We start from the raw sequence: 16,259 nt of genomic DNA on the forward strand, positions 1-16,259 counted from the left end.
TCGAGGCATTCATAATTGCACGTGTAGATTAAATCCCGTTGCAGTGGCTACATGGATTAACCGGACATAGGCTTGGCATGGATATGGGTTTGTGCCTGACCACGGATGGATCGAGTCAAGACGGTAAATGCTTAATCTATGCATAACACCCTTTCTGTGTGCATTGCGTCCGGGTGCAAAAAGGGGCATTTTATGCTCAATTTCCTTTACCCTTTTAAAAATCGAGGGTTCGGTCGGGGTGCATGGTACCGATGTCCAATAGACGTAGAATCAAGTGTTTGCTCTCGGAGTTATGCTCCTTTAAACTACTGCGAACTTCTACTCCGTAGTGCGGCCATAGTGGGGCTTCAGTAGTTCAATGACAATAAAATGGAAAGGACGGTAACATTTTCCGTAGGATTTCGAAACCGATGGGTGGATGACGGTTAGGGATGAATCGACCTGAATGGTCGTGCCTGCTCTGCCCCCCTCCTTGCACGTGACATTGGCCCCTAATGACTAAGGATCTGCTTATTCAGAATGACACCTCAGGCGGCAATGGGCCAGCCGAAGCCTTGTCGGCCCAGAAGATCAGGTGCCTCCGTTTGCAACCTCAAGTTGATCGATGGAAATGACAGCAGTTGCCCCGTGACAAGTCAGGCAGAGTCTTGCACGCCGTCTTGTTAATCCCAGCACATTGTGGGCAACCTCCACGTTCTCTTGTTTTGCTCGTTCTCTTTCCCTCTCTCTAACTCGACCTGCACGAAGAGCCGACTTTTAAACCCCCTCCCTCCTCCACCTTCGTCCCTATGACATTCTCCTCCCGGCGCCCGTATCGGAAGTGACAAAACACTGGTTATCTCTGAGGACTATTCACTTATGGCCGTGAACTGACAGGGGAGGATCAAAGATCTGGAATATTTTAATCGCGGCCGAAATGGAGGATAGCAATATTCTTGGTGAGGATCTGCCGCTCCCACCGGCACGCCTTTTTGAACGGCTGGCGCATTTGCCAGGATACACCTGGGACCAGTCAATCGAACCATTCCATTCAACTTATAACCACTGGCATGTCTATGGACTTCGTCATTCTGTCGAATCCGATGTTTCTACCCCCGCCGCAACCTCGTCCGGACCGTCTAGTCTAGCGCGTAACTCCCCGCGAACCGAATCTCGTCCACCATTCCGTCACCACTGGAGGAGTAGCCTGAGCGAATCTAGTAGTGAGCTGTCGTTATCTCGAGGCGAGCATGAACCTATATGGGTTCCGGTGATCGCGCGGGTCTCGTCTCACGTGGTGAGACTCGAGCGCGAATTCCACATGCTAAGGTCGATCATGCAAACCTCCGATCCGGACTGCACCCACACCATTCGACCGATTGACCTCATACGATTGCCGCGGGACCCCGGGGACGCTGGCCCTCTGTTGGTGGCCATCTTTGAGTCCCCAGGTCCGAACATGCTCCGCGAGCTGGTGGCCTTTGGGCCTGCCTGGTTCGCAGCGGGCAGTAGGACTGACAGTACCGATTCGACTCCCGGAGAGCAGGTCTCTCTTTCGATATTCCTGGATTTTGCAATTGGCGCCTGTGACTGCTTAGAGCTCTTGCACTACGGACTCAAAACCGTCCACGGCGAAATTCGCGGCGACGCGTTCCATTTCAATCGCGAAGGACGATCCGTGATGTTGATAAATACGGGAAACGGGGCGAGATCATTCGATAACATCTTGAGCGAGGGCTGGTCGTCTCTCTCCAGAGAGCTCGGGGTCAAGAACAAGCTGCAGTTCATTGCACCAGAGCAGACCGGGAGAATGCCCACGGAACCGGATAGCCGCACCGATATCTACGCCCTTGGTGTCCTATTTTGGACGATGCTGGTTGGGAAGCCGGCCTTCACTGGAAGCGACCCGGTTGAAGTTGTGCAGAATGTTCTGGGCAAGAAATTACCTCCGGTTTCGGCGAAGCGCATGGATGTGCCCGATGCAGTCTCAGCCGTGATTCAGAAGATGACCCAGAAGGCGGTTAACGAGCGCTACCATACTATATCCTCTGTGAAACGTGACCTGGCGCAGATTTCTGAACTACTCGGTGACGGTGATAGTGAAGCCTTGAAAGACTTCCAAATTGCTCAACGCGATGTGTCATCTTTCTTTACTCTTCCGTCCCGCATGTTCGGACGCCGAGAAGAATATGATAAAATAATCAGCGTGGTTGAAAAGGTCCACCGGCGCCAGCAGTCGGCCTATGTCAAGGCCATTGCGCAAACGCCTAGCGGAGTTGGCTCTAACTCCTCAATGTCAGATGGGCGCGTTGATAGTTTCGAGGTTGCTTCAGTCTCAAGTGACTCCGGCTCATTTAATCTGAGAACAACCTCCAATGGAGCCGCCTACAACCTTGGACGTGTCTCTACTCACGAGTCTCTCCATAGTACCGAGTCATCGCTGTCAACCCCAAGGCCAGGCATTACTTCACACAAGGCCAAAAGTCCAGTGGAATCGCGCGCATCCTGGGAAAATGCAGATCGCGACAGCTATCCGTCTATCGGCACAAACACTCATACACATGCGGATTCTCATGGGTCAGGTACTAGGCACAAACCTACAAGCAAGCCACGGCGCACGGGTAAATGCGAGGTCATCACTCTGAGTGGCGTTGCTGGCATAGGAAAAACCGATCTGCTGAATCGTGTTCAGCCGGCAATCCGCAAACTTGGTTATATTGGGATTGCACGGCTGGACCGTGCTAGGAGGGTACCATTCGAGCCTTTCGCGAAAATACTTGCGAGCCTCTTGCGTCAAATATTCTCAGAGCGTGATGTGACAACCGACTACCACAACAATGTGCGCATGGCATTATTGCCAATGTGGCCTACCTTACACCGGGTCTTGGAACTTCCTGAGCAATTAATGTCGTCGGGAGGAAATGATAAGCAAATTTCTCCCAAACTCTCTGCTGCGCAGCACATCTTCAAGGAGGTTTCCACCAAAGGAGAACCGTCTAAGCGTATCGCACTCCCCGCACTTGACGGTGGACAGAACCCAGTGGATTTCTTTTTGTCCAATGCAGCCTCGAAGAACATGCGTCTCATGGAAACTTTTCTTGAGATTCTCAAAACATTGTCCCAATATAGGTTGATCTGTGTATGCGTCGATGATTTGCACTATGCGGACGACGAGACTCTCGAACTGGTTTTGAATATTATGAAGGCAAAGATACCTTGTGTGCTCGTGCTCGCGAGCCGCAATGCCGACCTAGAGAACAAGGCTATCAAATCTCTTTTTGAGATAGACAATCCTAGCGTTTCCAGGGTTGTATTGAAGCCTCTTGGGGAAGACGAGATCATGCAAATAGTAGCCGCTACAATGCACCAAGACCCCAACCCCATGCTGACGCCTCTGGCAGCCGTCATCCAGGAGAAAAGTGTAGGGAATCCATTCTATGTTCGAATGATGTTGGAGACTTGTTACAGCAAGAATTGCATCTGGTATTCGTGGAAAAACTCAAGATGGGAGTTTGACCTCGATCGAATCTTCACGGAATTTGTGGCTCCTCGTTATGGCGAAGGCCTTGGGCTTGGTTTCATCACAAGGCGTCTCCAGGAATCCCCGGCAGCAGCCCGGTCCATACTCGTCTGGAGTGCTTTGTTGGGTAGCCCGTTTGCCTTTTCTTTGGTACAAAAACTCCTCACTAGCGAGTTCTTGTATTCCAGTGATGACGACGAAGCCGTGGACCTCACATGTCCGCAGAATGTGAATCTGATCAGGCAATCGGAGGCCAACATCGTCGTTGGTCTCCAATATCTGGTCCAAGCAAACCTCGTCATCCCTGGGAAAACCGATGATGAGTTCCGGTAAGCACCTTTTTCAACCTCCTTTCCACCCAAATCTGTGGCCACATGCTAACAATACCCAGGTTTGCAAACGATAGAATTGCCCAGGCAGCTGCGTCGTTGACGGAGGGTCGCAATGTGGAAAAGATGCATTTCATAATCTCTCAGGCGCTGATGAAATACTACCATGACGGCCGTAGTCGCTATTCCATGGCTCGTCACGTCGGTCTTGCCTCCCGCATAATCAAGTCTCGTGTGGTGCAGAGGCTTGACTACCGGAAGATACTTTGGGATGCTGCACAGACTGCCGCTCAATCTGGTGCACGACCGACTTCTCTTTGGTATTTCCGCCACTGCATCGCTCTTCTCCAAGACAGCCCCTGGGACGATAACAACACCGATGTGTACTATGACGAGACTTTGCGCCTACACATCGCGACCGCTGAAATGTCATGGTCTCAAGGCCACAATCCCGAAGCCCTTGATTTACTCGATGAAGTTCTAAAATACGGAAAGACCGCTGTCTGCAAGTCGCGAGCCTGGATTGTGAAGGCCAAGATCTATGCTCAGATGGGCAAACACCCCTTATCAATGGATTCCCTGCTCACTTGTCTGGATGAGCTCGGCGTGCACCTTCGAGAGTCTACGACTTACGAGGAATGTGATGCCGCTTACAAGCACCTCAAGAACTATCTAGAAAAGACAGACCTGGAGGCCACCGTTCGCAAACCTATTAGCAAGGATATCAATGTAATCACCATCGGTGCAGTCATGGCCGAGGCGATGGCCGTCACATATTGGGATGACGCTTTGACCTTCTACAGAATGGCTATTGAGATGATGAATCTCCACCTTTTCAAAGGTGGCTTTGTGCAGATCTCAATAGGATGTTCTCACCTTGCCATGGTTTCTTTCAGCCGTTTCAGAGACGTGAATCTTGCTGTAAAGCTCAGTGACCATGCACTAGATCTTCTTGAGCGCTGCCCCGAACCCTGGACGCAAAGCCGGGGCTCAGTTGTTCACAACCTTTACGTCAGTCATTTGCGAGTCCCTCTTTCATCGACACTTCCTGCGCTTGAGGCCTCCGTAGAATCGTCGCTCTCAATTGGGGATCCATATATCACGCTGATCAGCCTTTCATCGATGGCAATGACACGGCTTTACCTCGGCCATGACATGACTCAACTAGAAGGCTTCTGCAACGAAAACCCGGAGGATGTCCCGGAGTGGGTGCATGATACCCGTGGAGGTGCTAGTCTTGTCGCAGTCAGGTCAGTTTTCTTGTGGCTCATAAACCAAAGATTAAGCACTAACCGATGAATTATCGCTTATAGGCAAGTCGCGCGCGCTTTGCAAGGGAAGACTGCCTATCGTGATCCAGAAACTGTCATGTCTGATGAGCACCATCGGACGAGTGAGTACATTGATTTCTTGGACAAGAACACCAGCAACGCCGATCGTCCTCGCGATATCTATTGGGGATTGGCTATGATCCCTCTATTCATATACGGGCATCACACCAAAGCCATAGAGGTAGGAGTTCAAATGATGGATACCATGCCGAGGCTGTGGTCTGCTCGCGTAGCATACATTGTCTATTTCTACCTGTCGCTTTCTCTCCTCACCCTGAACAATGATTACCCTACCCGTGGATACCTTGATGGGAACCTGAAGACGATTTTGAAGTATAAGGCCGAGGTTGATCTTGCACGGTCCGCTTGCGATGCAAATTACGGAATGTGGTCGTTGATATTAGAAGCTCTTGTCTTTGAAGTCCGAAACGACCATACATCTGCGATCCAAGCATTTGAGGTAAGCTGAGTGTGACAACATCTTCGCGCGAGTGCAGAAGTTAACCCTTGCTAGGCTGCTATAGATCACTGTCAAATCCATGGGTGGCCACTTGAAGAGGCCCTTGCTCTAGAATTGCACGGTATGATTCTCACTTGTCTTTGGTTGTTATGTTGTTTACATGCTAAGAATGAATCTAGGTGAATTCTTAATCCGACGTGGCGCTAAAAGAGCGGCACGCTCTGTGATGCAGGATGCGATTGCTGCATGGGCTGCCATTAGTGCCGTTGGCAAAGCCGCTCAATTGACTGAAAAACACGAATGGCTTCTGAAAACTGCAACTTCTTCAAGGACTGCTGACATTGGATGTCAGACCGTTGACTCACTCCTGGGGATCAATCGCAGCACAGGTCCAGAAAACATGGATGTCAGTCAGAACGTGGAGGAGGACGATAGGAAACAACGCTGGATAGAACAGAATGGGGTCACTACCGGCGAACGTTCGCTTGACATTTCAAGTGTTGGTTTGGGTAGGTTCTCGTTGTTTCTCGCCCTCACCAGGTCAACGATGTCGTTACTTGGGGCTAACACAACAGCAGATATTATCGACCTGTCAAGCATCCTTGAATCCAGCCAAGTGATGTCGTCCGAACTACAAATCGATAAGCTTCTTACCAAAATGATTGAGATGGTTCTAGAATCTTGCAACGGCTCGGACTTTGCCGTGATTGCAACTAATTTTGATGACAACTTCACAGTTGCAGCGGCCGGGGATGTCGAAAAGGGACAAAAGGCTTTCCTCGATGGCCTTTCCTTCTCCGAAATTGAGGATAAAATGGCACAACAGATCTCTCATTACGTCATGCGAACTAGGGAAGAGGTGCTTGTTCACAACGTTCTCGAGGATGAGCGGTTTTCCAATGTCAGCGAAGCCTACCAGGCTCGATACCCGCTGGGTAAATCTGTGATCGCATTGCCTATCATGCAGGCCGAGCATCTACTCGGTGTCATTCACATCGAGGGTAAACCCAATTCATTCACCCAGCGAAATCTTGTGGTCCTTCACTTGCTCTGCAACCAAATCGGCATATCATTGTCCAACGCGCTGCTCTTCCGCGAAGTCCGCAAAGTTAGTGCAACCAACGCATCTATGGTCGAGGCTCAAAAACGAGCTCTTGCTCAGGCCCGTGAGGCAGAACAAAAGGCCAAGGTGGCGGAGGCAGAAGCCAAACACAATGTCAAGTTGAAGGAAGATGCAGCCAAGGCCAAATCTATCTTCCTCGCCAACATCTCTCATGATCTCCGTACCCCAATGAATGGTGTCATTGGGCTGTCTGAGCTTCTCAAAGGCACTGTTCTGAATAAGGAGCAAGACGAATATGTCGAGTCCATTCGTGTCTGCGCAGACACTCTGCTTACCCTCATCAATGACATTCTGGACTTCTCGAAGTTAGAGGCCGGAAAGATGAAGATTTCTACCGTGCCCCTCAACATCAAGGAAACCATATCCGAGGTCGTTCGTGCGCTTCGATATACTCACCGGGATCGAGGCTTAGACACAATCGAGGATTTAGAGAAGGTTCCACCAGATCTTGTGGTACTGGGCGACCCTGTCCGCTTACATCAAATTTTCATGAATCTCCTCAGCAACAGCTACAAATTCACCCCCAAGGGCTCCGTGACCGTTCGGGCAAGGGTTACTAAAGAAGGCAAGGGCCGCGTGCGTCTTGAATGCGTTGTGTCGGATACCGGAATCGGAATCCCAGAGGAGCAGAAATCTCGACTTTTCAGACCGTTCTCGCAGGCAGACAGTTCGACAGCAAGATCGTACGGCGGAAGCGGGCTCGGCCTCAGCATTTGCAAAGCGATCATTGAAGATGTCTTGGGCGGTGCTATCTGGCTTGATTCCACCCCAGGTGTTGGCACCATGGTCACTTTCCACCTGTCTTTCAATAAGGCCAAAAACCTTGCCTCGAAAACCCCATGGCCCAAGGCACTGAATCAAGGGGAGCCTAATGCGGTCCGCACTCCCGTCATTCGCGACTTGACCATGGTTCCTCGAGATCAGATCCGAGTCTGCATCGCCGAGGATAACCCGATCAATCAGAAAATTGCCGTCAAATTTGTCACCGGCCTCAACTTGCAGTGTGAAGCGTACAGTGACGGTCGTCAGGCGGTGGATGCCCTACGTGCTCGCTCAAGCGAAGGGAACCCCTTCCATGTTGTTCTGATGGATGTGCAAATGCCCACACTCGACGGCTACAACGCAACGCGGGAACTGCGGCAAGACCCCGACCCCAACGTCAACGAAGTACTCGTTATAGCTATGACCGCTAGTGCCATTGAGGGTGATCGAGAAAAATGCATCAGCGCCGGAATGAACAATTACCTCCCCAAGCCGGTTCGATCGACCGTTCTGAATGAGATGTTAGATCAATACCTGGCACCGGTGCCACCGTATACACGCACACGGCTTTCGATACGCGAAAGATCAAGTGTCAGCAATGAAAGTGGCACCCCGGGTAGCTCTGCCTCTTCTGGATCGGAACAAGTCATCGCGTTGACCCCGAACGAGGAAAATACACCAGAACAGAATCCCTCCGGCACTACATGAGGACTTTCCCGCGGAGCTAACATGACCGGACAGCTTTGCGGTGACGGACACGGGAGAAGAGCAAACCTTTTTGCTGGCCCTATATGAAGTTGGTCCAAGACCATATTTTTTTGTACTTTTTCTGGATTTTCTCAATCCTAGTGCGTGTTTGGCAAAAGGCATGATCCTGATTGCGATCGTCAATGTCTGTCTTTTTCGATGCCTTGCTTCTACTTATTTACATTGACGATGACGAAGGATATGAATGACGACTTTTGGAGTTGAGAAAGGCATTTGAAGACGAGCTGATGCGCAAGCAAGATGGTCAGCGATCGCTGTTGGTTTCCTGATGGACCTTTTGGTATACTCGTCCCAGAGACTGATTGGGCTCGATCATTTTGGTTATCGACCGTAGGTCGAGATGAAGACCATGGCTGATCTTGACTTGCTCGTTATCTTTATTTCCCCCATCATTATTTCTGATCTCCGTGTGTATTTCAGCAAAAATATCCCCAGGGCGTTTGTGATTATTGTTCAAAGACACTAGGAACATACCTGTGTGGCGCGCTTTGAAGGAGATTTTCTCATATTTCCTCCCCTTTTATTTTGCATTTTCTGCATTGTTTGATGCAGTGGTGATTTTTCTTTTCCTTGTGGACTGTATATTCTCTGGTTGTGATTGGATAGACAGTGATGGATAGGGCCGTATAAATGTTATTTGAATCTTTTGTGGATGTGTGGGAGTAGGACTTTAGAATTGCATGTTCATTTCAGATATTTTGAAGAATAACAGAAGGAAAGTAAGAAAGGAATAACAGACTATGTACGGTGGAAGTGTCAAACATAATGGCACAGGTGATCCCTTTTACTTATTTTTTTCAAAATCCGTCTCCGTCCTGGCGTGTCATTAAGGTCGTAGGAGTCATCGAGCTTCTACACTCGCAAGGCCAGCCGGGCAGCATCGGCCGCAGCGTCTCTCTTTCCAAAGATACGGAACCGCTTGACGCCGCCATCCGGCACGAGAGTCAGCTTGACGTGCGTGAACGTGCGAGTGTCCTCGCCTCCGGCGGCCAGGTCCGCTCCCTCGAAGACATGCTCCGTATCCGCCTGGCACGGCTTCTCGCCCTTGATCAGCTCCGCCCACCCGGCGTGGTCGTGCGCCGGCACTTCGCCGTCGGCGACGCTCCCCGCAACCAACCCATGCACGCGCACCGTGCGGGGGAAGTTTCCCCGGAAATCCTTCGTGTCCACCACGATCTTGCTGACGGAGCCCGGGAGACCCAGCTTCACGATGGCCCAGTCCACGTGGCCCGGGGTACGAGACCGCGCCGTCTCCCATCCGTCGCCCATGTCCTTTCCGCGGCCGGGAAGCAGCAGGTTCGAGCAGGGGGTGAAATGCTGGTCGGACGCGCCCAGAGCCAAGCCGCCCAGCAGCGCCGACGACAGCTCCTCGACGGGGGCCTGCGACGCCGCGGCAGCAGCGGCGGCCGGCGGGATGGCCTGGCCGTAGAGACGGAGTCTGCCGAATCCGCCGTCCGGGTACATCAGCAGGCGCACATGAGTGTAGGGCTTGGGGTTGGCGGGGTCGTAGTCGTTCAGCTTCCAGGCGCGACGCTGCTTAGGACCGCAGGGCTGAGCGGGCAGGATGGTGGACCAGCCGGCGTAGTTGGGGTTTGCGATCTCGGCGTCCGATACGCCACTGTCGGCCGGGGCGTAGGTGCCTTGGAGCTCGGCCTTCTCGCCGTAGTTGCCGACGAAGAAGCCCGTGTCCACCTCCACGCCTTGGATCGTGCCAGCTGCCACTCCCAGCTTGATCACGGCCCAGTCGTAGGGCTCGGGGTTGTGGCGACGCGTCTCCCAGCCATCGTACCAGGCACCGGTGTGGACGAAGACGCCCGGGCGGTTGATGGGGGGAGTCGGCGTGAGCAGGTTGGAGGCGGCAGCGAAGTACTCGTTGGAGGTAGCCAGCACCTTGCTGTTCAAGCCGGACGAGGCCAAATTGGTGGTGTGGGCGAAGACTTGGTCGATCTCCTCCGCGGGGATGTAAGTGAGCTTATCGGTGCTGGTGGGGACCGCCATGGTGAGTGTATGGTATATTGGAGAAAACCGGGGAATTGGAGGTTTGGAGAATTGAAGTCAAGACGATTGAAGAAAGTAGATGTTAAAAAAAGAAAGGAGACAGAGCTGCAATTGAAGGGAAAGTCGAGGCAGCAGATGAAGGTGATTAAATAGATCACGACTTGAACGATAGCGATAAGCCCCTCCGGCTCCCGTGATTTCGATTACTCGATGCCTTCGCTTCATCTTTTCCCTCCTCCCTTCTTTCTCCTCTTCTTCTCCCTCTTTCGCCTTCCTCGCCTTCCTTCTTTCTCCGATCTTCATCTCTCGTTGCCCGCTCGTCATTTCCCATTACCAAATCGCAATCCATTGTACACCTATACACCTCCCCATCCCCCTCCAATGAGTGTCGCATATTCTCCCCCAACTGGGGCCCCACTGACCCAGAGCGACGTCTTTCTGGCTCGGAGGTCTCCGATAACCGCACTTTCCCGCGCTCGACGTTCTCTTCATGAGGGGGGAAATGCTACTAGCGATGAGGAATGAGACTCGGCAAAAAAAAATCAAAACAACGCTTTCTCCAAAACCAATACTACCACGCATCCTCAAGCCCATGACTCACCGACCGTACCAGGTCTTTTGCGTGATACATCATACATGTCGGCGTTCCCCCTCTGGTACTTTCGGGACCAGATGATATGACCCGCCAAGGGTAGGTAATACATTGCCGGGGTGACAAGGCCGTCGAAAGGTGTCGCGTGTTCAGAGTAGGACATCGGGAGGAGACAAGAGGGCCTCAGGGTCAAGTTGCAGACCTGCCGTCTACCACTCGGACGGCTGTGTAGCGAGTCCCAGTGTACCAATTACTACTGTTGCAGTGTCTCCCAGGCCGGTTGTGTGACATGCACAACGTCTCCTTAGGTATTTGGGATCGAGGCAACAGCGTCTGGCCCGCATCAATGGACTCCGGCCGATGAGAATTGGACCGCGCAGTCTGCACCCTCACACCTGATCATCTGACGCGAGACAAGAAAATGACAAGGCCGTTGATAGGAGCAAGATTCTGGACCCGATTTGCTGTCCTGTCGGATCTGGCGACGGGAAAGAAAAAGATGTCTGGTTATGAAGACAACTGCATTACGCCTAAATCTAAACTAACGCCAGTGATGCTGATCGCTCACTCAATGGCTTTCCATGATAGCCGTGCTTTTGCTTTTGTTTCCCCTTCCTTCCGGAGGACCATCCCGTCCTGTCTGCATGCATACCATTCCGCGCTCGACCATCACGACGTTTTTGCCAACTCCTCTAGCGTTTTGAATCGCCATTCGTATTGCGCCAGTTGGCTCTTCTCGGCCGGCGAGAGGCCACCCCCCTTTTCAGTCATCTCCTTCTCAATCTGCTTTAACATCTCCCAGCGCTTGATAATCCGGGCTTGGTGATCGGATATAGAGAGAAGGTTGTTGTCTCTCGAGGCCTTCCGGGCTTCGATCGTGGAGTGGTAAGAGAGCTTAGCATGGAACAGGGCCATATCGGATTCATCGTATTTGACCCCGCAAGGTTCGGGCAAAGAAGTGTGCTGGATTGTTTTTGGGGACATGGTAGGCTGTGACGTTTTGCCGAGTGATAAAAAGAGAGAAAGACGCAATGCGAATGCGAAGTGAAATGACGGCTTTCTAAATAGCTGGTTGCGACAAAAGGTTCCTTTTGAACCGCACACTCAAGGCCAATGAGGGTTTAATTGCGCGGTTTCAAAGTGCTCTATATAGGTTGTCAAGCCTGAAACCAAAAGAAAAGGTGAAGTTTCTATATGCTATCTTCACCAATTGAGGCAGGAATAGATGACTCGAGAAAGACAGAGAGAAAGCATGCATGAACAGCTCTGAGGAGGAGGTAAGAGAACCGAAAAGAGAGCAATAGAGCGAGCACGAAAAATAGAAAATGAACTGAATGGACCTGAAGGGGATCTTCCTTTAATAAAGCTTGACGGACTTCATGTATCGCAAAGGGCCCTCCGTGGCTCTGCCTGGGTGATACCGCAACATGCCACCGGACGCATCTTATACCAATGGCATGACAAAAATAGAGCAAGGAGACGTGGTCAAAGGATGGCATCCTTTCTTCACCGTATGTGCTGTTCTGTGTCCAGTCCGTTTGTGCCATTGTCTTGTGATTATCGTCAAAGACCAATCCCCTGGAGAAGAAGGGACTCGTTTGTCCCTATTGGAAAGATTCTGTGAAACCAATTGGATAACACCGACGCAACCAGCATCGATATGGGGACTGGCCACTGGCAATGATAGTCGGTGTGGACCGAATGCTGCTGGAAACGACGCCATAGCCCTTCTGATATGGCCACCATGACGTTCGGGTCCCATTCACTGCAAATGGTGCTCGCATATGTACGGCCTACAAACACACATGGGGTTATACCAACTATTACCTGAAGACCTGCCACAAACATAATGGAGGCCATGCGCTTCTCCGTTACACCGTCAACAAAGAAAAGCGAAAGGAGGCGAGAGAGCAGAAGAGTGCCGTCCAGACGAAAATAGCCAACAATCAATGTTTCGATGCCGTCGTGCCATCTCCATATGATTGGTATTCTTCTCGGTCAGTCAGTGCCTCAGTTCCATTCAGACAAAGAAAACACTCGGATGTCATAGCCTCGTCCCCCCTTAGCCCCCTTCTCGTCTACCAAAAAAAGAAACCTGGGGAAAACCCAGAACATTCTCCTTTTATTTTTTCTCTTCTTACGTCCTATTTTTTCCCCTGACAAACATTCTATGTGATTCCCTTAATACTTTTATCAATCAATCTTTCACTATAATCCCCTATTCGTGGTTGCCTTCCGATAAAATGTACGTAGCCGCGCGTCGTTGTGTGACGCTGAGGCAAGTGGGAGGTTGGACTTTTGCTTTTGCGCCGGATTCTCTCTGAGTGACTGAGTGACTGACCTACTATCAGGTATCAGGTGGCAACTGACATGTTACCTACGGGATTCAACTCTTCCCAGCGGACCGACCCGTTCGTTATCCAGTAATAGTTGGTTCCAATGACTTACTCGCAACCCTTCACTATCGTCAAAGGAACCAAACGACCCCTAGAAAAAAAATCGCAAATTAGAAGAAACGATGAAACAGAACGTCCATGTCAAACAGAACGTCCATGTCAAACAGAGCCAACGTGGCCCCGAATTAAAGTCGTTCCGTTCCATTCCATTCCTCCAGCTCCGAAATCCAAATCCCCCAATGCAGAAGTGGTTCATGCTTCCATCCGACGCTGATCAGGTGGGCCTAACTAGTTCCCTACTAGTTAGGTCAAACGGCCTCCTTGCGTATTCTGTTTCGTCTTCTGCTGTAAGCCAGTAGTTAGTATCCACTGTTCGCCTCCCTCCCCTTGAGCATGCATACAGAGTAGGTGCATCGGATCGTTTTTTTTTTTTTTTTTTTTTTTCTTTTTGCCCCCCCTTGTCTTTCGGTTGTGTTGGCGATTCCGTAGTCCCGATATACATGCGGGCTTGATTTAGGGCGCTTTGATCTTTTTTTTTTTTTTTTTTCGCCGTTCTGCCCTCTTTTTATTGGGTGTTTGTTTCTGGCTGTCTGGCTGTCTGTATCCAGGTCTTGATCTAGAACGGGATCGGAATGTCGGGTTTCGGTTGAGGGTATACATTGAGCCGACGAAGGGGGTGTGTCCGGTCTTGGGGTGTTGCCACTTCCCTAGTTCCCTTTTTGTGGCTTCTTCGTTGCGTGAGGTTTGCTTAGAAGGTGTGTCTGTTGAGGTGGATACTACTGTTGGGGTAGATGAAACTGCAATATACACTGGGCTTGCAGGAACCTGTTGTCTAGCACTGTAGGGGTCGGTTGTTGGGCCTGAGGTGAAGTTGTACATCCTCTTTCTCAATGCTTATACTACATATCGATCATCCTGATTGACATCTTTGTGAAAGGCACGGGGAAGATCGATAGATAATCTGGCTAATCACTGCAGCTATCAAGCAGAAGGACCGTAATCATAAACATAAACATAATCATGATCATGATCATAATGTATCATTGGATAACGAAACATGAAATCATCAAAGGCGATTGAGAGTAACCCGCATAACAGATCCTCCATGGTCGTTTCTCTCGTACCACTCCAGTCCTACACCTGCCCGTTTTCCCACTCTTTATGACACTCCCTATCCCCTCACATCATCACGATCCGCCTGAGCTCTCTCTTTCTTCGCCTTCTGAATATCCAACGACATCTTCACCGGCGCCACGCCCGGCGTCTCAAACACGGCATCAATCTCCTCCAACGACAGTCCCTGCGTCTCAGGGAAGACAAAATACGACAAGACCAGCTGGATGCAGTTGTACGCAATATACACGACCCAGATCTTGTATCCGATCTTCTCGATCCCCACGGAGATACCGTATGTCTGGGCCGCGCCAGCGCCGCCCTGGATGAGCGCGTACAGACCCATGCCCTTTGCGCGCAGCGCTAGGGACAGGAGCTCGACTGGGTAGAGGTTGTGCATGGTGGCGATCAGCAGCGCCGAGAAGGTCTGGTATAGGTAGATCCAGAGAATGGTGAGGGCCGCGGCGGCTTTGTTGCCGGAGAGATTGTACTGCCAGGACGTGATGGTCACGGCGGTCTGGAAGATTATCATGGTGGCGAGGCCGGAGAAGATCAAAGTGCGTCGTCGGAATCGGTCGATTATGATGGCCCCGACGGCCGTGAAGACGAAGTATGTTGCCGTGGTGCCGAGCGTGATGCCGAGTTGTTGCATGGTGCCTTTCACGCCAATAGTCTCGAGGGCAGGAACCATCTGGTGTCACGTCGTTTATGTTTAACATTCTTGTGTCTTTGCGCTTGGGGGACGGGGAAGGGGAAGAGAAGGACAGGGACAAGGGTTGTTCGGATGTCTCGGAGAAAGAAGGGGATAGAGGTAAATAACTTACATAGTAGGTGATAATTCCTCCGCCATTCCATTGCTGGAAGACCGAGTACAGGAAGAGCACGAAAAGTCGGTATCGGACGACTTTTGTGCAAAACACCCGGTAGTCCCAGAAGCTGCGGAAGCCGGCCCGGTCGTTCTCAATGGACCCTTCGATCTGCGAAACGACCATGTCGACGATGGGCTCATTCAAGTTACCGCTCGTGGTATGATATCGCGCGACAACCCTTCGCGCTGCGTCCGGTTTCCCGCGCATGACGTAGTAACGGGGCGACTCGGGGGTCAGGAAGAAGATGGTCGCACAAACAATGGCGGGAAACAGGGCTTCCAGAAGGAGTGGAATCCGCCAGCTCCAGTTTCCACTCATCTTGGAGAGTCCAATCATGGCGGCCGTCATACACAGACTTCCGACTTGGAAACAGGCCCCGAAAATGCCGACCATCAAACCCCGAAGATGCACCGGCGCAATCTCGCCCATGTACTGCGAGCTGGACAGCAGCGCGGACCCGAATCCCATCAGAAACCGGCCTGCCATGAACATGGACAGGTTGGTCGAGCAGCCTTGCAAGATGGCGGCCGCGATTACAAGGGCATTCCCTATGAAGTTGATGCCGCGTCGGCCAACAACGTCCGACAGGGCCAGAAATGGCGCACCACAAACGTTTCCAATGTTCATCAGCGCGTTAATTAACCCGTACGTTCCGCCACTGGTCCCAAACCCGAAGTAGTTGTGCCATGCGTCGTAGGCATTAATGCCGCTGATGACGGCCCAATCCACCCCGTACCCGGCTTGGTTACATCCCTGGACGAAAAGGATGAGGAAAAGGCGAAACCCGGCCCATGACCGAAGATTCAATGCTTCCTTGGACGCCTTCCATAGGTCTTCCTCCGTTAGGCTGGCAAGAACCGCTTCCTCGATATGCTCAGGTGCCTTCTTGATGTCGACCTCCGCCTCGTTCATGACATGCACAGTCTTCTTTGCCATGGTGGGCAGGGTGTGCGGACGTGAAGGAGCTTCTCTCGGATGGATATCGACGTACCACAAGGACTCAGATAGCCGGCCCAAAC

At 51.5% G+C, this 16,259-nt stretch overlaps 4 protein-coding genes across 4 annotated transcripts; 1 reads left to right on the plus strand and 3 right to left on the minus strand.

The window, feature by feature from the left end:
- Nucleotides 1-608: 608 nt before the first annotated feature.
- CHK1 (putative sensor histidine kinase/response regulator) lies at nt 609-8,212 on the plus strand (the record flags this gene model as incomplete). The annotated part of the gene is made up of 6 exons (XM_046083472.1): nt 609-3,828; nt 3,891-5,078; nt 5,142-5,619; nt 5,674-5,740; nt 5,799-6,128; nt 6,198-8,212. The coding sequence occupies exons 1-6, from the start codon at nt 917-919 to the stop codon at nt 8,210-8,212; spliced, it is 6,990 nt and encodes a 2,329-aa protein (XP_045939429.1). The 5' UTR covers nt 609-916.
- A 912-nt stretch (nt 8,213-9,124) lies between these two features.
- DAL2 (allantoicase) lies at nt 9,125-10,270 on the minus strand (the record flags this gene model as incomplete). Its single annotated transcript, XM_046083473.1, has 1 exon — nt 9,125-10,270. The coding sequence occupies one exon, from the start codon at nt 10,268-10,270 to the stop codon at nt 9,125-9,127; it is 1,146 nt and encodes a 381-aa protein (XP_045939430.1).
- A 1,261-nt stretch (nt 10,271-11,531) lies between these two features.
- Nucleotides 11,532-11,846, minus strand: LDX57_001830 (uncharacterized protein; the record flags this gene model as incomplete). The annotated part of the gene is made up of 1 exon (XM_046083474.1): nt 11,532-11,846. The coding sequence occupies one exon, from the start codon at nt 11,844-11,846 to the stop codon at nt 11,532-11,534; it is 315 nt and encodes a 104-aa protein (XP_045939431.1).
- A 2,583-nt stretch (nt 11,847-14,429) lies between these two features.
- Nucleotides 14,430-16,176, minus strand: LDX57_001831 (putative MFS sugar transporter protein; the record flags this gene model as incomplete). Its single annotated transcript, XM_046083475.1, has 2 exons — nt 14,430-15,062; nt 15,196-16,176. 2 exons carry the CDS (start codon nt 16,174-16,176, stop codon nt 14,430-14,432), a joined length of 1,614 nt encoding a protein of 537 aa, XP_045939432.1.
- Nucleotides 16,177-16,259: the final 83 nt, after the last annotated feature.

Source organism: Aspergillus melleus (assembly GCF_016097325.1).
Source record: "Aspergillus melleus strain CBS 546.65 chromosome Unknown contig1, whole genome shotgun sequence".
NCBI lineage: Eukaryota > Fungi > Ascomycota > Eurotiomycetes > Eurotiales > Aspergillaceae > Aspergillus > Aspergillus melleus.